This window comes from Thalassophryne amazonica, chromosome 23, assembly GCF_902500255.1.
Source record: "Thalassophryne amazonica chromosome 23, fThaAma1.1, whole genome shotgun sequence".
NCBI classification, from domain to species: domain Eukaryota; kingdom Metazoa; phylum Chordata; class Actinopteri; order Batrachoidiformes; family Batrachoididae; genus Thalassophryne; species Thalassophryne amazonica.
The window spans coordinates 31972510-31998819 of record NC_047125.1 but is presented as its reverse complement, the minus strand read 5'-3'; the positions used below and the strand labels follow the sequence as shown (position 1 = coordinate 31998819).

The 26310-nt window shown below is 41.7% G+C and overlaps 1 protein-coding gene across 9 annotated transcripts in view; it reads left to right on the top strand.

Moving 5' to 3' along the window:
- Positions 1 to 26068, top strand: part of LOC117504806 (mucin-17-like) — a 39520-nt gene extending 13452 nt beyond the window's left edge. For all 9 annotated transcript variants that reach the window (XM_034164315.1, XM_034164319.1, XM_034164322.1 and 6 more), the window contains 9 exons: positions 5277 to 5465; positions 5588 to 5686; positions 10270 to 10402; positions 10534 to 12008; positions 16399 to 16590; positions 23260 to 23358; positions 23503 to 23635; positions 23774 to 24655; positions 24814 to 26068. In XM_034164315.1, the coding sequence (XP_034020206.1) occupies positions 5277 to 5465; positions 5588 to 5686; positions 10270 to 10402; positions 10534 to 12008; positions 16399 to 16590; positions 23260 to 23358; positions 23503 to 23635; positions 23774 to 24655; positions 24814 to 24857 (3246 nt within the window). In that variant the 3' untranslated portion in view covers positions 24858 to 26068. The remainder of the gene's footprint in view (positions 1 to 5276; positions 5466 to 5587; positions 5687 to 10269; positions 10403 to 10533; positions 12009 to 16398; positions 16591 to 23259; positions 23359 to 23502; positions 23636 to 23773; positions 24656 to 24813) is intronic.
- The last annotated feature ends 242 nt before the right edge of the window (positions 26069 to 26310 follow it).

The following is a 26310-nucleotide window of genomic DNA, read 5'->3' as shown; positions in this document are numbered from 1 at the left end:
CAGCTACCAATGCACCATGCGGCAGCCATGTTACCTCCCCTACGTGGTTACCCAGCAGCTAACCAATGCCACCCTACGGCAGCCAATGTTACTCCCTACTGTGCAACCACAGCAGCTAACCAATGCCACCACTGTGGCAGCCAATGTTACCTCCCTACTGTGGCAACCACAGCAGTACCAATGCCACCACTGTGGCAGCCAATTACCTCCCCTACGTGGCTACCACAGCAGCTACCAATGCACCACTGTGGCAGCCAATGTTACCTCCCCTACTGTGCTACCACAGCAGCTACCAATGCCACCACTGTGGCAGCCAATGTTACCTCCCCTACCGTGGCTACCACAGCAGCTACCAATGCCACCACCACGGCAGCCAATGTTACCTCCCCTACCGTGGCTACCACAGCAGCTACCAATGCCACCACTGTGGCAGCCAATGTTACCTCCCCTACAGTGGCTACCACAGCAGTAACCAATGCCACCACTGTGGCAGCCAATGTTACCTCCCCTACCGTGGCTACCACAGCAGTAACCAATGCCACTGCGGTGGCAGCCAATGTTACCTCCCCTACTGTATCGACCACAGCAGTAACCAATGCCACTACGGTGGCAGCCAATGTTACCTCCAGTACTGTATTGACCACAGCAGTAACCAATGCCACTACGGTGGCAGCCAATGTTACCTCCAGTACTGTATTGACCACAGCAGTAACCAATGCCACCACGGTGCCAGCCAATGTTACCTCCCCTACCGTGTCTACCACAGCAGCTACCAATGCCACCAACAAAGTGTTGATAACACAAAGGACAACAGCAGTGGCAACTCCAGCTCCTGAGCTTTTCATCATAGGAGGACCGCTCTCTGTGAGTGACAGCAGAACAAAAAAGAAAATACACAGTAAATTTTGCTGAGTAAACATTTAACATTTGGTCCCGGTTTAAATAGAGTAAAATAAACTCTATTATAGAGTGAAATCACCTCTACCGTTGTCGCCGACTGAACGTTCCCCCCTAAAAATTTGGCCGCCCTGCCTTCACTGCGTATGCGTCATTTCTGAGCTCAGCAGCTCTTGTGGGATGAACTGTCTTCACCCAAAGCGATCAAATGGATTAATGGGATTATTAGCAATGAGTGAGTGAATTTATTCAGCACAGAAAGGTCCAGAACAACAAAAAAGTTACAATGAAAGAGAGAAATAGTTCAACAATGCACCCATGTACCTAAAAGGGTGTCGGCAGAAGCAAAAGCTCGTAAACACCTCCCCCTTTAACCAAAATCAAAAATTATACTCATGTATATAACATTATACATATATCCATCATAAGTACTACAAAGTATACATTGATACATGAATTTGAATTTCAAAAAATACACAAACATGCCAGCAGGAGTGCACAAAAGAATCAGAACACAATCAATCACAACACGACAGAATCAATAAACCGAGTTTAACATGCCATAGCAAGTAATCATATCACTTTTATAGAGCCTTTTAAAACCAGTCAAACTACTGAGTGATTTTACATTATCTGGGCAGTTATTCAAAATATTTATACCTTTGGGGGAAATACAGTAGTTACAGTACAACCCCTGGCAAAAATTATGGAATCACCGGCCTCGGAGGATGTTCATTCAGTTGTTTAATTTTGTAGAAAAAAAGCAGATCACAGACATGACACAAAACTAAAGTCAATTCAAATGGCAACTTTCTGGCTTTAAGAAACACTATAAGAAATCAGAAAAAAAAAATTGTGACAGTCAGTAACGGTTACTTTTTTAGAACAAGTAGAGGGGAAAAAAATATGGAATCACTCAATTCTGAGGAAAAAATTATGGAATCATGAAAAACAAAAGAACGCTCCAACACATCACTAGTATTTTGTTGCACCACCTCTGGCTTTTATAACAGCTTGCAGTCTCTGAGGCATGGACTTAATGAGTGACAAACAGTACTCTTCATCAATCTGGCTTCAACTTTCTCTGATTGCTGTTGCCAGATCAGCTTTGCAGGTTGGAGCCTTGTCATGGACCATTTTTTCAACTTCCACCAAAGATTTTTAATTGGATTAAGATCCGGACTATTTGCAGGCCATGACATTGACCCTATGTGTCTTTTTGCAAGGAATGTTTTCACAGTTTTTGCTCTATGGCAAGATGCATTATCATCTTGAAAAATGATTTCATCATCCCCAAACATCCTTTCAATTGATGGGATAAGAAAAGTGTCCAAAATATCAACGTAAACCTGTGCATTTATTGATGATGTAATGACAGCCATCTTCCCAGTGCCTTTACCTGACATGCAGCCCCATATCATCAATGACTGTGGAAATTTACATGTTCTCTTCAGGCAGTCATCTTTATAAATCTCATTGAAACGGCACCAAACAAAAGTTCCAGCATCATCACCTTGCCCAATTCGAGATTCATCACTGAATATAACTTTCATCCAGTCATCCACAGTCCACGATTGCTTTTCCTTAGCCCATTGTAACCTTGTTTTTTTTCTGTTTAGGTGTTAATGATTTTGTTTAGCTTTTCTGTATGTAAATCCCATTTCCTTTAGGCGGTTTCTTACAGTTCGGTCACAGACATTGACTCCAGTTTCCTCCCATTCGTTCCTCATTTGTTTTGTTGTGCATTTTCGATTTTTGAGACATATTGCTTTAAGTTTTCTGTCTTGACGCTTTGATGTCTTCCTTGGTCTACCAGTATGTTTGCCTTTAACAACCTTCCCATGTTTGTATTTGGTCCAGAGTTTAGACACAGCTGACTGTGAACAACCAACATCTTTTGCAACACTGCCTGATGATTTACCCTCTTTTAAGAGTTTGATAATCCTCTCCTTTGTTTCAATTGACATCTCTCGTGTTGGAGCCATGATTCATGTCAGTCCACTTGGTGCAACAGCTCTCCAAGGTGTGATCACGCCTTTTTAGATGCAAACTAACGAGCAGATCTGATTTGATGCAGGTGTTAGTTTTGGGGAGGAAAATTTACAGGGTGATTCCATAATTTATTCCTCAGAATTGAGTGATTCCATATTTTTTTTCCCTCTGCTTGGTCTAAAAAAGTAGCCATTACTGACTGCCACAATTATTTTTCTTGATTTCTTATAGTGTTTCTTAAAGCCAGAAAGTTGCCATTTGAAATGACTTTAGTTTTGTGTCATGTCTGTGATCTGCTTTTTTCCTACAAAATTAAACAACTGAATGAACATCCTCCGAGGCCGGTGATTCCATAATTATTGGCAGGGGTTGTAGCTTGAGTCTTTGGTTTCTTAAATAATAATGTTCCTTGTAAATTGTAACTGAAGTCCCTCATTTCAAACAGGTCCTGGACGTGTTGTGGGAGCAGTCTAGTTTTCACCTTGAACATAATTTGTATTATAATGTAATCAATCAAGTCCCAAAATTTCAAAATATGCAACCAGACAAAGGATTTGTTGGCTCACAATAAGGGTTCTTACAAATAATTCTTATAGCTTTCTTTTAAAGTAAAAATATGGGTTTTGTGTTAGATTTGTAGGTTAACCATCGTAGGACAAGGTAAAACCTCTTAAATCATTCGAAAGTCAGTTTTAAGCAGAAACAAGGCCATTTTAAGCAAAAACGAGGCGATAATCTGTGACGCTCTGAAATGAGGTGAACTCAACAGCTAGCAGCTCGTGTAGCCGTGGCGCTGTGATCACTTCCTCTGTCTTTTATGATGAAATAATGCTGAAATTATGTGGAAATGATTGTTGTACAAAAGCTTCAGATATCTGTCGCTGAGATGGATGATGACTGGAGGCAGTTTGAAACGGAAACGAGGTGATAATCACTGAACCGCGGCTGATGAGGCATGTGCAGTGAAGGCAGGGCGGACCGATTTTGAGGGGGGGGCCGTTCGGTCTGCAACACCATCTTGTCAAATCAAGTGGTTCTACTCCATCAAGAGTTGATTTTACACTGTGTTGAGTTGATTTAGCCCAGTGGTAGAGTATATGTAACTCTGTGTGAACTAGAACTAAATGTTTTCCCAGCAGAGTAAATTTTACTCTGCAAAATTTACTGTGTATGAACTGAAAAGAACATATTCATGTCAGTGAATATATGGTGTCATACTGTGCTGCAAAAATGTTTGTGCCTCTTTGGAATTCATCCATTGTGTTTTGTAAAACATCAAAATTTACTAAACTAATTAATATGTCTTTATATTAATATTTTGAAAACAATGTCCTTTCAAATGACAGTGAAACCATCTCTACAACACTGATCCATTCTCTATACCCGTTTACTTCAGTTAAGGGTCATGGGGGGCTGGAGCCTATGCCAACAGTCACAGGGCATGAGGCGGGGTTCACCCTGGACAGGACGCCAGTCTGTCACAGGGCAACATTTTGACAAACACACACATTCACACCCACACCTACGGTCAATTTAAAGTTTCCAATCCACCTAACCTGCATGTCTCTGGATGTGGGAGGAAGCCGGAACACCCGGAGGGAACCCACACAAACATGGAGAGAACATACAAACTCCACACATAAAGGTCACAGGTGGAAAGCGATCACATGACCTACTTGCTGTGAGGAAACAGTGCTAACCACTAATTCACTGTGCTGCCCATCTCTACAACATGAAAAAAACAAACAAAAAACAAAAACAATTTGAGTCAAAACAACACAGTGCATAAGTATGTGCCGCAATCTGTAAAACACAATGATCACTTTTACAGCCAGTTTTCTTTCCATAGATCGGGGGCAGTGTTGCAACAATTACTATGAAAAGTTACTTTATACAGTTACTGATTAGTAGCTTTATGCAGTTACTTTATTAACATCTGCCTACAACTTGCAACTAATGAATAATGTAACTAATAAGATAACTAGTCATCTAAGTTGGTTACTCTTAAGACTTAGTAGTCAGCAAAGAAACAAATCAGGAAAGTAATTAATAGTAACTTTTCTGAGTACTCAATCTTAAAAATAACCAGATTATGTCTTGGACTGAAAATTACATTTATCTTAATGAAATGTAAACAGTTTGGTGCTGTGTGGTAAATCTGTCCGGCAGTTTACAAAAACGGAGTGACGGTGCAAGAATGAGATGAGTGAGGGAAGCCACCAAGAGACCCATAAACAAAAACACCCCAGTCATTTTATTTTTTTTAAATGATGTAAAAACAAAAAAGTTGTTAAATGTGTCTGATGGGGGCAGAAACGTTTCACTGCCCTGAACATAATGATGTCATCTTAACTGCCCCCCTTTTTTTGTTGTTTTTTTGTTTGCAGACTCCAATTGATCGTACCGGGTGTGGCATCACTGATTTGTGCATATCTGAGGCCCCGAAATGTGATCCATCACAAAGCCCTTGTATCTTCTTGGCTGTTCGCTCAGTTGGCAGTGATCGGTTCAGATTCAAGTTCTCAGGATTCTCAAGTGGCTACATTGCTATCATCATCTCACCTGACACCACACTGGTACAGAAAATCAACTCTCTCATTTACAGTTGATCAACAAATGGACTTCAAGTTTAACTCTGATAGAAACAACAGCTTTGTGTCAAAGTCATCTCTAAAAAGAACCGACTGTTTGTCCACAGGGAGGAAATGACACCATGTACATCTGTAACGACAATAAGAATACATCGGTAAAATTTTTCAGTGCTCTGTTTGACCAGGACACAGTGACTTTTGTGCCGGTGAGTTCTACCTGCCTCAGTGCAACTGTGCACATATTTATTATGACTGAAACAAACCATGAATCATCATAATATTCATTGTAATCTTGTTCTTGTGAGGTTAATGGCTTAATCGTCATGTTTTTAATGGTTTTCGCTCTGCAGCCACAAAGTGTGACCTCAGTGACGGGCAGCGTCACAGGAACAAGGATCCAGTGTGTATTTGAGGCACCGTTATTTATCCCAATGGGACGAACCCTAAATAACTTACTGTCGATGGGCACTGGAACTGTGATTGGTCAGTTTACTCACTAACATGATAAAACAGCAAAATCAGTCACTCAGTCACACAACTATCGCGGATTTATTCATTATCAATTCATATTTTATTAATGTTAATCAAACTATTTGTTTGTCTTTTGTTTTGACCTCAGAAAATGGAACTGCAGAACCTCCAGCACTCATATACCAAGGGGTGGGAGTTGATTTTAACACTACAAACTCCACTGTCCCCATGAATTTAATTTCCTCAACCACAAGCCCGACCACTGTAGCAACAACTGTGCCTACCATAGTGACAAACGCTACCTCGCCCACCGTGTCTACCACAGCAGATACCAATGCCACCAATGCGGCAGCCATTGTTACCTCCACTACCGTGTCTACCACAGCAGCTACCAATGCCACCACTGCGGCAGCCAATGTTACCTCCCCTACAGTGTCTACCACAGCAGCTACCAATGCCACCACTGCGGCAGCCAATGTTACCTCCCCTACAGTGGCTACCACAGCAGTAACCAATGCCACCACTGCGGCAGCCAATGTTACCTCCCCTACCGTGGCTACCACAGCAGCTACCAATGACACCACAGTGGCAGCCAATGTTACCTCCCCTACTGTGGCAACCACAGCAGTAACCAATGCCACCACTGTGGCAGCCAATGTTACCTCCCCTACCGTGGCTACCACAGCAGCTACCAATGCCACCACCGTGGCAGCCAATGTTACCTCCCCTACCGTGGCTACCACAGCAGCTACCAATACCACCACTGTGGCAGCCAATGTTACCTCCCCTACTGTGGCTACCACAGCAGCTACCAATGCCACCAATGCGGCAGCCAATGTTACCTCCACTACCGTGTCTACCACAGCAGTAACCAATGCCACCACTGCGGCAGCCAATGTTACCTCCCCTACAGTGTCTACCACAGCAGTAACCAATGCCACCATCATAGTGTTGATAACACAAGTGACAACAGCAGTGGCAACTCCAGCTCCTGAGCTTTTCATCATAGGAGGACCTCTCTCTGTGAGTGACAGCAGAACAAAAAAGAAAATACACAGTAAATTTTGCTGAGTAAAATATAATCTGCAGAGTTAACATTTGGTCCCGGTCTAAACAGAGTAAAATAAACTCTATTATAGAGTGAAATCACCTCTACCGTTGTTGCCGACTGAACGTTTCCCCCTAAAATTTGGCTCGCCCTGCCTCCACTGCGCATGCGTCATTTCAGAGCTCAGCAGCTATTGTGAGATGAACTGTCAACACCCAAAGCGATCAAACGGATTAATGGGATTATTATTAATGAGTGAGTGAATCTATTCAGCACACAAAGGTCCAGAACAACAAAAACTTACAACAGAAGAGAGTTGTTATTCAATTGGGCGCATTGTTCAACTGGGTGTCGGCAGAAGCAAAAGCTTGTAAACACCCCCCCCTTTAACCAAAATCAAAAATTCTACTCATGTATATAAAATTATCAATATATACATCATAAGTACTACAAAGTATACATTGATCCATGAATTTGAATTTCAAAACATACACAAACATGCCAGCAGCAGTGCACAACAGAATCAGAACACAATCAATCACAACACAACAGAATCAATAAACCGAGTTTAACACGCCATAGCAAGTAATCATATCATTTTTATAGAGCCTTTTAAAACCAGTCAAACTACCGAGTGATTTTATATTATCTGGGCAGTTATTCCAAATATTTACACCTTTGGTGGAAATACAGTAGTTACAGTAGTTTGAATCTTTGGTTTCTGAAATAATAATGTTCCTTGTAAATTGTAACTGAAGTCCCTCATTTCAAACAGGTCCTGGACGTGTTGTGGGAGCAGTCTAGTTTTCACCTTGAACATAATTTGTATTATAATGTAATCAATCAAGTCCCAAAATTTCAAAATATGCAACCAGACAAAGGATTTGTTCGCTCACAATAAGCGTTCTTACAAATAATTCTTATAGCTTTCTTTTGAAGTAAAAATATGGGTTTTGTGTTAGATTTGTAGGTTAACCATCGTAGGACAAGGTAAAACCTCTTAAATCATTCAAAAGTCAGTTTTAAGCAGAAACAAGGCCATTTTAAGCAAAAACAAGGTGATAATCTGTGACGCTCTGAAATGAGGTGAACTCAACAGCTAGCAGCTCGTGTAGCCGTGGCACTGTGATCGCTTCTTCTGTCTTTTATGATGAAATAATGCTGAATGTATCTGAAAATGATTGTTGTACAAAAGCTTCAGATATCTGTCGGAGATAGATGATGACTGGAGGCAGTATGAAGCAGAAACGAGGTGATAATCACTGAACTGCGGCTGATGACGCATGTGCAGTGAAGGCAGGGTGGACTGATTTTGAGGGGAGACCGTTCGGTCTGCAACACCATCTTGTCAATTCAAGTGGTTCTACTCCAACAAGAGTTGATTTTACACTGTGTTGAGTTGATTTAGCCCTGTGGTAGAGTATATTTAACTCTGTTTGGACTGGGACCAAATGTTATCCCAGCAGAGTAAATTTTACTCTGCAAAATTTACTGTGTATGAACTGAAAAGAACATATTCATGTCAGTGAATATATGGTGTCATACTGTGCTGCAAAAATGTTTGTGCCTCTTTGGAATTCATCCATTGTGTTTTGTAAAACATCAAAATTTACTAAACTAATTAATATGTCTTTATATTAATATTTTGAAAACAATGTCCTTTCAAATGACAGTGAAACCATCTCTACAACACTGATCCATTCTCTATACCCGTTTACTTCAGTTAAGGGTCATGGGGGGCTGGAGCCTATGCCAACAGTCACAGGGCATGAGGCGGGGTTCACCCTGGACAGGACGCCAGTCTGTCACAGGGCAACATTTTGACAAACACACACATTCACACCCACACCTACGGTCAATTTAAAGTTTCCAATCCACCTAACCTGCATGTCTCTGGATGTGGGAGGAAGCCGGAACACCCGGAGGGAACCCACACAAACATGGAGAGAACATACAAACTCCACACATAAAGGTCACAGGTGGAAAGCGATCACATGACCTACTTGCTGTGAGGAAACAGTGCTAACCACTAATTCACTGTGCTGCCCATCTCTACAACATGAAAAAAACAAACAAAAAACAAAAACAATTTGAGTCAAAACAACACAGTGCATAAGTATGTGCAGCAATCTGTAAAACACAATGATCACTTTTACAGCCAGTTTTCTTTCCATAGATCGGGGGCAGTGTTGCAACAATTACTATGAAAAGTTACTTTATACAGTTACTGATTAGTAGCTTTATGCAGTTACTTTATTAACATCTGCCTACAACTTGCAACTAATGAATAATGTAACTAATAAGATAACTAGTCATCTAACTTGGTTACTCTTAAGACTTAGTAGTCAGCAAAGAAACAAATCAGGAAAGTAATTAATAGTAACTTTTCTGAGTACTCAATCTTAAAAATAACCAGATTATGTCTTGGACAGAAAATTACATTTATCTCAATGAAATGTAAACAGTTTGGTGCTGTGTGGTAAATCTGTCCGGCAGTTTACAAAAACGGAGTGACGGTGCAAGAATGAGATGAGTGAGGGAAGCCACCAAGAGACCCATAAACAAAAACACCCCAGTCATTTTATTTTTTTTAAATGATGTAAAAACAAAAAAGTTGTTAAATGTGTCTGATGGGGGCACAAATGTTTCACTGCCCTGAACATAATGATGTCATCTTAACTGCCCCCTTTTTTTGTTGTTTTTTTGTTTGCAGACTCCAATTGATCGTACCGGGTGTGGCATCACTGATTTGTGCATATCTGAGGCCCCGAAATGTGATCCATCACAAAGCCCTTGTATCTTCTTGGCTGTTCGCTCAGCAGGCGGTGATCGGTTCAGATTTAAGTTTTCAGGATTCTCAAGTGGCTTCATTGCTATCATCATCAGCTCAGCTGACCCCACACTGGTACAGAAAATCAACTCTCTCACTGACAGTTGATCAACAAATGGACTTTAAGTGTAACTCTGATAGAAATAACAGGTTTTTGTCAAAGTCACCTCTAAAGAGAACCGACTGTTTGCCCACAGGGAGGAAATGACACCATGTACATCTGTAACGACAATAAGAATACATCGGTAAAATTTTTTGCCGCTCTGTTTGACCAGGGCACAGTGACTTTTGTGCCGGTGAGTTCTACCTACCTCAGTGCAACTGTGCACATATTTATTATGACTTAAACAAACCATGAATCATCATAATATTCATTGAGAACATGTTCTCTTGAAGTTATTGACTTGTTCATCATGTGTTAAATGGTTTTCGCTCTGCAGCCACAAAGTGTGACCTCAGTGACGGGCAACGTCGCAGGAACAAGGATCCAGTGTGTATTTGAGGCACCGTTATCTATCCCAATGGGAAGGACAACAAGTAACGCACTGGGGCTCGCTACTGGAGCTGTGAATGGTCAGTTTACTCACAAACATGATTAAACAGCAAACTAAGTCACACAGTCACAGAACTATCACTGATTATTATTTATTCAATCAATTATATATTATTAAACTATTTGTTTGTCTTTTGTTTTGTGTTCTCAGATAACGGAACTTCAGGAAATGTTTCTCTCGTATACCTGGGGACTAACGTCAACTTTAGCGATCCAAACTCCACTGTCCCCATCAATTTACTTTCACCAACCACAAGCCCAACCACTATAGCGACAACAGTGACTACGATAGTGACAAACGCTACCTCCCCTTCGGTGGCTACCACAGCAGCTACCAATGCAACCAGTGCGGCAGCCAATGTTACCTCCCCTACCGTGGTTACCACAGCAGCTACCAATGCCACCACTGCGGCAGCCAATGTTACCTCCCCTACTGTGGCAACCACAGCAGCTACCAATGCCACCACTGTGGCAGCCAATGTTACCTCCCCTACCGTGGCTACCACAGCAGCTACCAATGGCGCCACAGTGGCAGCCAATGTTACCTCCCCTACTGTGGCAACCACAGCAGTAACCAATGCCACCACTGTGGCAGCCAATGTTACCTCCCCTACCGTGGCTACCACAGCAGCTACCAATGCCACCACCGCGGCAGCCAATGTTACCTCCCCTACCGTGGCTACCACAGCAGCTACCAGTACCACCACTGTGGCAGCCAATGTTACCTCCCCTACTGTGGCTACCACAGCAGCTACCAATGCCACCACTGCGGCAGCCAATGTTACCTCCCCTACAGTGGCTACCACAGCAGTAACCAATGCCACCACTGTGGCAGCCAATGTTACCTCCCCTACCGTGGCTACCACAGCAGCTACCAATGACACCACAGTGGCAGCCAATGTTACCTCCCCTACTGTGGCAACCACAGCAGTAACCAATGCCACCACTGTGGCAGCCAATGTTACCTCCCCTACCGTGGCTACCACAGCAGCTACCAATGCCACCACCGTGGCAGCCAATGTTACCTCCCCTACCGTGGCTACCACAGCAGCTACCAATACCACCACTGTGGCAGCCAATGTTACCTCCCCTACTGTGGCTACCACAGCAGCTACCAATGCCACCACTGCGGCAGCCAATGTTACCTCCCCTACAGTGGCTACCACAGCAGTAACCAATGCCACCACTGTGGCAGCCAATGTTACCTCCCCTACCGTGGCTACCACCGCAGTAACCAATGCCACTGCGGTGGCAGCCAATGTTACCTCCCCTACTGTATCGACCACAGCAGTAACCAATGCCACTACGGTGGCAGCCAATGTTACCTCCAGTACTGTATTGACCACAGCAGTAACCAATGCCACTGCGGTGGCAGCCAATGTTACCTCCAGTACTGTATTGACCACAGCAGTAACCAATGCCACTACGGTGGCAGCCAATGTTACCTCCAGTACTGTATTGACCACAGCAGTAACCAATGCCACCACGGTGCCAGCCAATGTTACCTCCCCTACCGTGTCTACCACAGCAGCTACCAATGCCACCAACAAAGTGTTGATAACACAAAGGACAACAGCAGTGGCAACTCCAGCTCCTGAGCTTTTCATCATAGGAGGACCGCTCTCTGTGAGTGACAGCAGAACAAAAAAGAAAATACACAGTAAATTTTGCTGAGTAAACATTTAACATTTGGTCCCGGTTTAAATAGAGTAAAATAAACTCTATTATAGAGTGAAATCACCTCTACCGTTGTCCCCGACTGAACGTTCCCCCCTAAAAATTTGGCCACCCTGCCTTCACTGCGTATGCGTCATTTCTGAGCTCAGCAGCTCTTGTGGGATGAACTGTCTTCACCCAAAGCGATCAAATGGATTAATGGGATTATTAGTAATGAGTGAGTGAATTTATTCAGCACAGAAAGGTCCAGAACAACAAAAACTTACAATGAAAGAGAGAAATAGTTCAACAATGCACCCATGTACCTGAAAGGGTGTCGGCAGAAGCAAAAGCTTGTAAACACCTCCCCCTTTAACCAAAATCAAAAATTATACTCATGTATATAACATTATACATATATCCATCATAAGTACTACAAAGTATACATTGATACATGAATTTGAATTTCAAAAAATACACAAACATGCCAGCAGGAGTGCACAAAAGAATCAGAACACAATCAATCACAACACGACAGAATCAATAAACCGAGTTTAACATGCCATAGCAAGTAATCATATCATTTTTATAGAGCCTTTTAAAACTAGTCAAACTACTGATTGATTTTACATTATCCGGGCAGTTATTCAAAATATTTATACCTTTGGGGGAAATACAGTAGTTACAGTACAACCCCTGGCAAAAATTATGGAATCACCGGCCTCGGAGGATGTTCATTCAGTTGTTTAATTTTGTAGAAAAAAAGCAGATCACAGACATGACACAAAACTAAAGTCATTTCAAATGGCAACTTTCTGGCTTTAAGAAACACTATAAGAAATCAGGAAAAAAAAATTGTGACAGTCAGTAACAGTTACTTTTTTAGAACAAGTAGAGGGGAAAAAAATATGGAATCACTCAATTCTGAGGAAAAAATTATTGAATCATGAAAAACAAAAGAACGCTCCAACACATCACTAGTATTTTGTTGCACCACCTCTGGCTTTTATAACAGCTTGCAGTCTCTGAGGCATGGACTTAATGAGTGACAAACAGTACTCTTCATCAATCTGGCTCCAACTTTCTCTGATTGCTGTTGCCAGATCAGCTTTGCAGGTTGGAGCCTTGTCATGGACCATTTTTTCAACTTCCACCAAAGATTTTTAATTGGATTGAGATCCGGACTATTTGCAGGCCATGACATTGACCCTATGTGTCTTTTTTGCAAGGAATGTTTTCACAGTTTTTGCTCTATGGCAAGATGCATTATCATCTTGAAAAATGATTTCATCATCCCCAAACATCCTTTCAATTGATGGGATAAGAAAGTGTCCAAAATATCAACGTAAACTTGTGCATTTATTGATGATGTAATGACAGCCATCTTCCCAGTGCCTTTACCTGACATGCAGCCCCATATCATCAATGACTGTGGAAATTTACATGTTCTCTTCAGGCAGTCATCTTTATAAATCTCATTGAAACGGCACCAAACAAAAGTTCCAGCATCATCACCTTGCCCAATTCGAGATTCATCACTGAATATAACTTTCATCCAGTCATCCACAGTCCACGATTGCTTTTCCTTAGCCCATTGTAACCTTGTTTTTTTTCTGTTTAGGTGTTAATGATTTTGTTTAGCTTTTCTGTATGTAAATCCCATTTCCTTTAGGCGGTTTCTTACAGTTCGGTCACAGACATTGACTCCAGTTTCCTCCCATTCGTTCCTCATTTGTTTTGTTGTGCATTTTCGATTTTTGAGACATATTGCTTTAAGTTTTCTGTCTTGACGCTTTGATGTCTTCCTTGGTCTACCAGTATGTTTGCCTTTAACAACCTTCCCATGTTTGTATTTGGTCCAGAGTTTAGACACAGCTGACTGTGAACAACCAACATCTTTTGCAACACTGCCTGATGATTTACCCTCTTTTAAGAGTTTGATAATCCTCTCCTTTGTTTCAATTGACATCTCTCGTGTTGGAGCCATGATTCATGTCAGTCCACTTGGTGCAACAGCTCTCCAAGGTGTGATCACGCCTTTTTAGATGCAAACTAACGAGCAGATCTGATTTGATGCAGGTGTTAGTTTTGGGGAGGAAAATTTACAGGGTGATTCCATAATTTATTCCTCAGAATTGAGTGATTCCATATTTTTTTTCCCTCTGCTTGGTCTAAAAAAGTAGCCATTACTGACTGCCACAATTATTTTTCTTGATTTCTTATAGTGTTTCTTAAAGCCAGAAAGTTGCCATTTGAAATGACTTTAGTTTTGTGTCATGTCTGTGATCTGCTTTTTTCCTACAAAATTAAACAACTGAATGAACATCCTCCGAGGCCGGTGATTCCATAATTATTGGCAGGGGTTGTAGCTTGAGTCTTTGGTTTCTTAAATAATAATGTTCCTTGTAAATTGTAACTGAAGTCCCTCATTTCAAACAGGTCCTGGACGTGTTGTGGGAGCAGTCTAGTTTTCACTTTGAACATAATTTGTATTATAATGTAATCAATCAAGTCCAAAAATTTCAAAATATGCAACCAGACAAAGGATTTGTTGGCTCACAATAAGGGTTCTTACAAATAATTCTTATAGCTTTCTTTTAAAGTAAAAATATGGGTTTTGTGTTAGATTTGTAGGTTAACCATCGTAGGACAAGGTAAAACCTCTTAAATCATTCGAAAGTCAGTTTTAAGCAGAAACAAGGCCACTTTAAGCAAAAACGAGGCGATAATCTGTGACGCTCTGAAATGAGGTGAACTCAACAGCTAGCAGCTCGTGTAGCCGTGGCGCTGTGATCACTTCCTCTGTCTTTTATGATGAAATAATGCTGAAATTATGTGGAAATGATTGTTGTACAAAAGCTTCAGATATCTGTCGCTGAGATGGATGATGACTGGAGGCAGTTTGAAACGGAAACGAGGTGATAATCACTGAACCGCGGCTGATGAGGCATGTGCAGTGAAGGCAGGGCGGACCGATTTTGAGGGGGGGGCCGTTCGGTCTGCAACACCATCTTGTCAAATCAAGTGGTTCTACTCCATCAAGAGTTGATTTTACACTGTGTTGAGTTGATTTAGCCCAGTGGTAGAGTATATGTAACTCTGTGTGAACTAGAACTAAATGTTTTCCCAGCAGAGCAAATTTTACTCTGCAAAATTTACTGTGTATGAACTGAAAAGAACATATTCATGTCAGTGAATATATGGTGTCATACTGTGCTGCAAAAATGTTTGTGCCTCTTTGAAATTCATCCATTGTGTTTTGTAAAACATCAAAATTTACTAAACTAATTAATATGTCTTTATATTAATATTTTGAAAACAATGTCCTTTCAAATGACAGTGAAACCATCTCTACAACATTGATCCATTCTCTATACTCGTTCTCACACACACACACACACACACACACACACACACACACACACACACACACACACACACACACACACACACACACACACACACACACACACACACACACACACACACACCCTACGGTCAATTTAAAGTTTCCAATCCACCTAACCTGCATGTCTCTGGATGTGGGAGGAAGCCGGAACACCCGGAGGGAACCCACACAAACATGGAGAGAACATACAAACTCCACACATAAAGGTCACAGGTGGAAAGCGATCACATGACCTACTTGCTGTGAGGAAACAGTGCTAACCACTAATTCACTGTGCTGCCCATCTCTACAACATGAAAAAAACAAACAAACAAAAAACAAAAACAATTTGAGTCAAAACAACACAGTGCATAAGTATGTGCCGCAATCTGTAAAACACAATGATCACTTTTACAGCCAGTTTTCTTTCCATAGATCGGGGGCAGTGTTGCAACAATTACTATGAAAAGTTACTTTATACAGTTACTGATTAGTAGCTTTATGCAGTTACTTTATTAACATCTGCCTACAACTTGCAACTAATGAATAATGTAACTAATAAGATAACTAGTCATCTAAGTTGGTTACTCTTAAGACTTAGTAGTCAGCAAAGAAACAAATCAGGAAAGTAATTAATAGTAACTTTTCTGAGTACTCAATCTTAAAAATAACCAGATTATGTCTTGGACTGAAAATTACATTTATCTTAATGAAATGTAAACAGTTTGGTGCTGTGTGGTAAATCTGTCCGGCAGTTTACAAAAACGGAGTGACGGTGCAAGAATGAGATGAGTGAGGGAAGCCACCAAGAGACCCATAAACAAAAACACCCCAGTCATTTTATTTTTTTTAAATGATGTAAAAACAAAAAAGTTGTTAAATGTGTCTGATGGGGGCACAAACGTTTCACTGCCCTGAACATAATGATGTCATCTTAACTGCCCCCTTTTTTTGTTGTTTTTTTGTTTGCAGACTCCAATTGATCGTACCGGGTGTGGCATCACTGATTTGTGCATATCTGAGGCCCCGAAATGTGATCCATCACAAAGCCCTTGTATCTTCTTGGCTGTTCGCTCAGCAGGCGGTGATCGGTTCAGATTTAAGTTTTCAGGATTCTCAAGTGGCTTCATTGCTATCATCATCAGCTCAGCTGACCCCACACTGGTACAGAAAATCAACTCTCTCACTGACAGTTGATCAACAAATGGACTTTAAGTGTAACTCTGATAGAAATAACAGGTTTTGTGTCAAAGTCACCTCTAAAAAGAACCGACTGTTTGTCCACAGGGAGGAAATGACACCATGTACATCTGTAACGACAATAAGAATACATCGGTAAAATTTTTCAGTGCTCTGTTTGACCAGGACACAGTGACTTTTGTGCCGGTGAGTTCTACCTGCCTCAGTGCAACTGTGCACATATTTATTATGACTGAAACAAACCATGAATCATCATAATATTCATTGTAATCTTGTTCTTGTGAGGTTAATGGCTTAATCGTCATGTTTTTAATGGTTTTCGCTCTGCAGCCACAAAGTGTGACCTCAGTGACGGGCAGCGTCACAGGAACAAGGATCCAGTGTGTATTTGAGGCACCGTTATTTATCCCAATGGGACGAACCCTAAATAACTTACTGTCGATGGGCACTGGAACTGTGATTGGTCAGTTTACTCACTAACATGATAAAACAGCAAAATCAGTCACTCAGTCACACAACTATCGCGGATTTATTCATTATCAATTCATATTTATTAATGTTAATCAAACTATTTGTTTGTCTTTTGTTTTGTGTTCTCAGATAACGGAACTTCAGGAAATGTTTCTCTCGTATACCTGGGGACTAACGTCAACTTTAGCGATCCAAACTCCACTGTCCCCATCAATTTACTTTCACCAACCACAAGCCCAACCACTATAGCGACAACAGTGACTACGATAGTGACAAACGCTACCTCCCCTTCGGTGGCTACCACAGCAGCTACCAATGCAACCAGTGCGGCAGCCAATGTTACCTCCCCTACCGTGGCTACCACAGCAGCTACCAATGGCGCCACAGTGGCAGCCAATGTTACCTCCCCTACTGTGGCAACCACAGCAGTAACCAATGCCACCACTGTGGCAGCCAATGTTACCTCCCCTACCGTGGCTACCACAGCAGCTACCAATGCCACCCACCGCGGCAGCCAATGTTACCTCCCCTACCGTGGCTACCACAGCAGCTACCAGTACCACCACTGTGGCAGCCAATGTTACCTCCCCTACTGTGGCTACCACAGCAGCTACCAATGCCACCACTGCGGCAGTCAATGTTACCTCCCCTACAGTGGCTACCACAGCAGTAACCAATGCCACCACTGTGGCAGCCAATGTTACCTCCCCTACCGTGGCTACCACAGCAGCTACCAATGGCACCACAGTGGCAGCCAATGTTACCTCCCCTACTGTGGCAACCACAGCAGTAACCAATGCCACCACTGTGGCAGCCAATGTTACCTCCCCTACCGTGGCTACCACAGCAGCTACCAATGCCACCACCGTGGCAGCCAATGTTACCTCCCCTACCGTGGCTACCACAGCAGCTACCAATACCACCACTGTGGCAGCCAATGTTACCTCCCCTACTGTGGCTACCACAGCAGCTACCAATGCCACCACTGCGGCAGCCAATGTTACCTCCCCTACAGTGGCTACCACAGCAGTAACCAATGCCACCACTGTGGCAGCCAATGTTACCTCCCCTACCGTGGCTACCACAGCAGTAACCAATGCCACTGCGGTGGCAGCCAATGTTACCTCCCCTACTGTATCGACCACAGCAGTAACCAATGCCACTACGGTGGCAGCCAATGTTACCTCCAGTACTGTATTGACCACAGCAGTAACCAATGCCACTGCGGTGGCAGCCAATGTTACCTCCAGTACTGTATTGACCACAGCAGTAACCAATGCCACTACGGTGGCAGCCAATGTTACCTCCAGTACTGTATTGACCACAGCAGTAACCAATGCCACCACGGTGCCAGCCAATGTTACCTCCCCTACCGTGTCTACCACAGCAGCTACCAATGCCACCAACAAAGTGTTGATAACACAAAGGACAACAGCAGTGGCAACTCCAGCTCCTGAGCTTTTCATCATAGGAGGACCGCTCTCTGTGAGTGACAGCAGAACAAAAAAGAAAATACACAGTAAATTTTGCTGAGTAAACATTTAACATTTGGTCCCGGTTTAAATAGAGTAAAATAAACTCTATTATAGAGTGAAATCACCTCTACCGTTGTCCCCGACTGAACGTTCCCCCCTAAAAATTTGGCCACCCTGCCTTCACTGCGTATGCGTCATTTCTGAGCTCAGCAGCTCTTGTGGGATGAACTGTCTTCACCCAAAGCGATCAAATGGATTAATGGGATTATTAGTAATGAGTGAGTGAATTTATTCAGCACAGAAAGGTCCAGAACAACAAAAACTTACAATGAAAGAGAGAAATAGTTCAACAATGCACCCATGTACCTGAAAGGGTGTCGGCAGAAGCAAAAGCTTGTAAACACCTCCCCCTTTAAGCAAAATCAAAAATTATACTCATGTATATAACATTATACATATATCCATCATAAGTACTACAAAGTATACATTGATACATGAATTTGAATTTCAAAAAATACACAAACATGCCAGCAGGAGTGCACAAAAGAATCAGAACACAATCAATCACAACACGACAGAATCAATAAACCGAGTTTAACATGCCATAGCAAGTAATCATATCATTTTTATAGAGCCTTTTAAAACTAGTCAAACTACTGATTGATTTTACATTATCCGGGCAGTTATTCAAAATATTTATACCTTTGGGGGAAATACAGTAGTTACAGTACAACCCCTGGCAAAAATTATGGAATCACCGGCCTCGGAGGATGTTCATTCAGTTGTTTAATTTTGTAGAAAAAAAGCAGATCACAGACATGACACAAAACTAAAGTCATTTCAAATGGCAACTTTCTGGCTTTAAGAAACACTATAAGAAATCAGGAAAAAAAAATTGTGACAGTCAGTAACAGTTACTTTTTTAGAACAAGTAGAGGGGAAAAAAATATGGAATCACTCAATTCTGAGGAAAAAATTATTGAATCATGAAAAACAAAAGAACGCTCCAACACATCACTAGTATTTTGTTGCACCACCTCTGGCTTTTATAACAGCTTGCAGTCTCTGAGGCATGGACTTAATGAGTGACAAACAGTACTCTTCATCAATCTGGCTCCAACTTTCTCTGATTGCTGTTGCCAGATCAGCTTTGCAGGTTGGAGCCTTGTCATGGACCATTTTTTCAACTTCCACCAAAGATTTTAATTGGATTGAGATCCGGACTATTTGCAGGCCATGACATTGACCCTATGTGTCTTTTTGCAAGGAATGTTTTCACAGTTTTTGCTCTATGGCAAGATGCATTATCATCTTGAAAAATGATTTCATCATCCCCAAACATCCTTTCAATTGATGGGATAAGAAAAGTGTCCAAAATATCAACGTAAACTTGTGCATTTATTGATGATGTAATGACAGCCATCTTCCCAGTGCCTTTACCTGACATGCAGCCCCATATCATCAATGACTGTGGAAATTTACATGTTCTCTTCAGGCAGTCATCTTTATAAATCTCATTGAAACGGCACCAAACAAAAGTTCCAGCATCATCACCTTGCCCAATTCGAGATTCATCACTGAATATAACTTTCATCCAGTCATCCACAGTCCACGATTGCTTTTCCTTAGCCCATTGTAACCTTGTTTTTTTTTCTGTTTAGGTGTTAATGATTTTGTTTAGCTTTTCTGTATGTAAATCCCATTTCCTTTAGGCGGTTTCTTACAGTTCGGTCACAGACATTGACTCCAGTTTCCTCCCATTCGTTCCTCATTTGTTTTGTTGTGCATTTTCGATTTTTGAGACATATTGCTTTAAGTTTTCTGTCTTGACGCTTTGATGTCTTCCTTGGTCTACCAGTATGTTTGCCTTTAACAACCTTCCCATGTTTGTATTTGGTCCAGAGTTTAGACACAGCTGACTGTGAACAACCAACATCTTTTGCAACACTGCCTGATGATTTACCCTCTTTTAAGAGTTTGATAATCCTCTCCTTTGTTTCAATTGACATCTCTCGTGTTGGAGCCATGATTCATGTCAGTCCACTTGGTGCAACAGCTCTCCAAGGTGTGATCACGCCTTTTTAGATGCAAACTAACGAGCAGATCTGATTTGATGCAGGTGTTAGTTTTGGGGAGGAAAATTTACAGGGTGATTCCATAATTTATTCCTCAGAATTGAGTGATTCCATATTTTTTTTCCCTCTGCTTGGTCTAAAAAAGTAGCCATTACTGACTGCCACAATTATTTTTCTTGATTTCTTATAGTGTTTCTTAAAGCCAGAAAGTTGCCATTTGAAATGACTTTAGTTTTGTGTCATGTCTGTGATCTGCTTTTTTCCTACAAAATTAAACAACTGAATGAACATTCTCCGAGGCCGGTGATTCCATAATTATTGGCAGGGGTTGTAGCTTGAGTCTTTGGTTTCTTAAATAATAATGTTCCTTGTAAATTGTAACTGAAGTCCCTCATTTCAAACAGGTCCTGGACGTGTTGTGGGAGCAGTCTAGTTTTCACTTTGAACATAATTTGTATTATAATGTAATCAATCAAGTCCAAAAATTTCAAAATATGCAACCAGACAAAGGATTTGTTGGCTCACAATAAGGGTTCTTACAAATAATTCTTATAGCTTTCTTTTAAAGTAAAAATATGGGTTTTGTGTTAGATTTGTAGGTTAACCATCGTAGGACAAGGTAAAACCTCTTAAATCATTCGAAAGTCAGTTTTAAGCAGAAACAAGGCCACTTTAAGCAAAAACGAGGCGATAATCTGTGACGCTCTGAAATGAGGTGAACTCAACAGCTAGCAGCTCGTGTAGCCGTGGCGCTGTGATCACTTCCTCTGTCTTTTATGATGAAATAATGCTGAAATTATGTGGAAATGATTGTTGTACAAAAGCTTCAGATATCTGTCGCTGAGATGGATGATGACTGGAGGCAGTTTGAAACGGAAACGAGGTGATAATCACTGAACCGCGGCTGATGAGGCATGTGCAGTGAAGGCAGGGCGGACCGATTTGAGGGGGGGGGCCGTTCGGTCTGGAACACCATCTTGTCAAATCAAGTGGTTCTACTCCATCAAGAGTTGATTTTACACTGTGTTGAGTTGATTTAGCCCAGTGGTAGAGTATATGTAACTCTGTGTGAACTAGAACTAAATGTTTTCCCAGCAGAGCAAATTTTACTCTGCAAAATTTACTGTGTATGAACTGAAAAGAACATATTCATGTCAGTGAATATATGGTGTCATACTGTGCTGCAAAAATGTTTGTGCCTCTTTGGAATTCATCCATTGTGTTTTGTAAAACATCAAAATTTACTAAACTAATTAATATGTCTTTATATTAATATTTTGAAAACAATGTCCTTTCAAATGACAGTGAAACCATCTCTACAACATTGATCCATTCTCTATACTCGTTCTCACACACACACACACACACACACACACACACACACACACACACACACACACACACACACACACACACACACACACACACACCCCTACGGTCAATTTAAAGTTTCCAATCCACCTAACCTGCATGTCTCTGGATGTGGGAGGAAGCCGGAACACCCGGAGGGAACCCACACAAACATGGAGAGAACATACAAACTCCACACATAAAGGTCACAGGTGGAAAGCGATCACATGACCTACTTGCTGTGAGGAAACAGTGCTAACCACTAATTCACTGTGCTGCCCATCTCTACAACATGAAAAAAACAAACAAACAAAAAACAAAAACAATTTGAGTCAAAACAACACAGTGCATAAGTATGTGCCGCAATCTGTAAAACACAATGATCACTTTTACAGCCAGTTTTCTTTCCATAGATCGGGGGCAGTGTTGCAACAATTACTATGAAAGTTACTTTATACAGTTACTGATTAGTAGCTTTATGCAGTTACTTTATTAACATCTGCCTACAACTTGCAACTAATGAATAATGTAACTAATAAGATAACTAGTCATCTAAGTTGGTTACTCTTAAGACTTAGTAGTCAGCAAAGAAACAAATCAGGAAAGTAATTAATAGTAACTTTTCTGAGTACTCAATCTTAAAATAACCAGATTATGTCTTGGACTGAAAATTACATTTATCTTAATGAAATGTAAACAGTTTGGTGCTGTGTGGTAAATCTGTCCGGCAGTTTACAAAAACGGAGTGACGATGCAAGAATGAGACGAGTGAGGGAAGCCACCAAGAGACCCATAAACAAAAACACCCCAGTCATTTTATTTTTTTTAAATGATGTAAAAACAAAAAAGTTGTTAAATGTGTCTGATGGGGGCACAAACGTTTCACTGCCCTGAACATAATGATGTCATCTTAACTGCCCCCTTTTTTTGTTGTTTTTTTGTTTGCAGACTCCAATTGATCGTACCGGGTGTGGCATCACTGATTTGTGCATATCTGAGGCCCCGAAATGTGATCCATCACAAAGCCCTTGTATCTTCTTGGCTGTTCGCTCAGCAGGCGGTGATCGGTTCAGATTTAAGTTTTCAGGATCCTCAAGTGGCTTCATTGCTATCATCATCAGCTCAGCTGACCCCACACTGGTACAGAAAATCAACTCTCTCACTGACAGTTGATCAACAAATGGACTTTAAGTGTAACTCTGATAGAAATAACAGGTTTTTGTCAAAGTCACCTCTAAAGAGAACCGACTGTTTGTCCACAGGGAGGAAATGACACCATGTACATCTGTAACGACAATAAGAATACATCGGTAAAATTTTTTGCCGCTCTGTTTGACCAGGGCACAGTGACTTTTGTGCCGGTGAGTGCTACCTGCCTCAGTGCAACTGTGCATATATTTATTATGACTTAAACAAACCATGAATCATCATAATATTCATTGAGAACATGTTCTCTTGAAGTTATTGACTTGTTCATCATGTGTTAAATGGTTTTCGCTCTGCAGCCACAAAGTGTGACCTCAGTGACGGGCAACGTCGCAGGAACAAGGATCCAGTGTGTATTTGAGGCACCGTTATCTATCCCAATGGGAAGGACAACAAGTAATGCACTGGGGCTCGCTACTGGAGCTGTGAATGGTCAGTTTACTCACAAACATGATTAAACAGCAAACTAAGTCACACAGTCACAGAACTATCACTGATTATTATTTATTCATTCAATTATATATTATTAATATATTATTAAACTATTTGTCTTTTGTTTTGTGTTCTCAGATAACGGAACTTCAGGAAATGTTTCTCTCGTATACCTGGGGACTAACGTCAACTTTAGCGATCCAAACTCCACTGTCCCCATCAATTTACTTTCACCAACCACAAGCCCAACCACTATAGCGACAACAGTGACTACGATAGTGACAAACGCTACCTCCCCTTTGGTGGCTACCACAGCAGCTACCAATGCAACCAGTGCGGCAGCCAATGTTACCTCCCCTACCGTGGTTACCACAGCAGCTACCAATGCCACCATTGCGGCAGCCAATGTTACCTCCCCTACCGTGGCTACCACAGCAGCTACCAATGGCACCACAGTGGCAGCCAATGTTACCTCCCCTACTGTGGCAACCACAGAAGTAACCAATGCCACCACTGTGGCAGCCAATGTTACCTCCCCTACCGTGGCTACCACAGCAGCTACCAATACCACCACCGTGGCAGCCAATGTTACCTCCCCTACCGTGGCTACCACAGCAGCTACCAATGGCACCACTGCGGCAGCCAATGTTACCTCCCCTACCGTGGCTACAACAGCAGCTACCAATGGCACCACCGTGGCAGCCAATGTTACCTCCCCTACCGTGGCTACCACAGCAGCTACCAATGGCACCACCGTGGCAGGCAATGTTACCTCCCCTACCGTGGCTACCACAGCAGCTACCAATGCCACCACTGCGGCAGCCAATGTTACCACTCCCACCACGACCTCCACCACCACCTCTAGCACCAGTCCCACCACTACCAGTACCACCACAACCTCCACCACCAGTCCCACCACTACCAGTACCACCACAACCTCCACCACCAGTCCCACCACGACATCCACCACAGCCTCCACCACCTCTAACACGAACAAGCTACAGCAAACCCTGTTGCACGGTAAGCACCAGCAACAATTTGTGTTTTGTGGGTCGCTTATGATACTAGTTTTGGTTGTATGTCAGGCAAAAGAAGGATGATGTCTTACAGAGCAGTCTGAAAATAGTTTCATTTGGTTTGGATGACCACTAATCAATGATGATTTTCATCCTCTTTAGTTGCGCTGATCACAGCGGGTGTGATGGGTGTCACCATGGTATAAGAACACTGGGATCCCTGAGTGAAGACAGCAGTACCATCTGTCACATGATCTTATTCCACCTTATCTTGGTTAGGGGGTCACCACATCTGATTGTTCTCCATGAACATCTTGTCACGAACATTAAACAGCATTTGCACAGTGCCTCTCAGGTTATGAAGGACGGGACAACGTCACTCTCACATTCCACCACCACAAGACTCAAGTCAAGAGGGTGAAGCTGAATTGGGACTTTGATTTTGGACATGTGGTGTCTGGATTTGACTATATCTCAAGTGATTTTGTCAGATTTCTTTGAAGGATTACTGGGCACTTGATTGTTTTCTAACCACTTTGCAGAACAAAGTTGTTGATCAGTTTCTCTACTATCTCTTTATTTCGCTACTACCAGTATCTATACTTCCCACTGTGCACTAAATGTTTAACTTATTATTACTTAAAAATATATATATGGCACTGGTAGATTTATATCACACAAGCTTTTTAACTGCACATAACTGCAATCACTTTGTGCCCCACAGTATAATTCAATGAAACACATGATAACACAGTTACAATCAGAACCGTCAGGAGAAAACAAAACTCAAAGTGAAGAGTGAAGCCAAGCTCTTAGTTTGCCAAACCGGTCGCCGTTCCCAGCGGATCGCAGATGGACAACAGCACCTGGCAGATTCAGGTTATAATTCAAATTACTGTCAGATAACAACCCAGTAGAAGAGCAACTCCAAAGTAAATGCTGAAGCCACCAAATATGAAATATTTAGGAACTAAAGCTTAACTTGTAAAAGATTTACATCTCACACTGTCACTTTATGAACATTGTTTAAAGATCATAAGACAAAATTGTGTCACATGAGAAACGTGAGTCAAATGAGTTATGAACAGTTCCTTTCTTATGAACATTTCCTTCTTTCTCATCACTCATGATGTCATCAGGAAATGGCAGATGTGATTTTCCTCTTTGGTGTGAATGTTGAGTGAGTGAATGACTTATATTTACAAACGGTTGTTTATTCATTGTTCCAAAAAATGATGCCTTGGCCAGCTGAGTTTTGAATGTAACTGTGTGAGCGTGCATGTGAAAAGGTAAACGTTTTGCAAATTCATAGTCATATTGACGAATCATGCCAATTATTGGTGAAACTGGCTTTGCAAATTGCATTTGCAGCATTTAATTTTTGTTAAATATTTTTGAAATAAATATTTTACTCATACTTTTTGCCTTGACATTTTCAGTACTTTTTCATTTACCAACAGCAGCACTTCTGAAAGACAAGCAATTAGGGATGTCCTGATGTATTTCTTTTTTCTTTTTTTTTGTCCCTAGTCCCACTCAGAGCCATTTCATATAGCGTATCTACAGATACAAAGTCCTGGTTCAACACTTATGTTTTCCAAGATAACAAGCTTTCACATGGCACAGCATCCCCCACACCGCGGAACTGCCCCAGTCCTG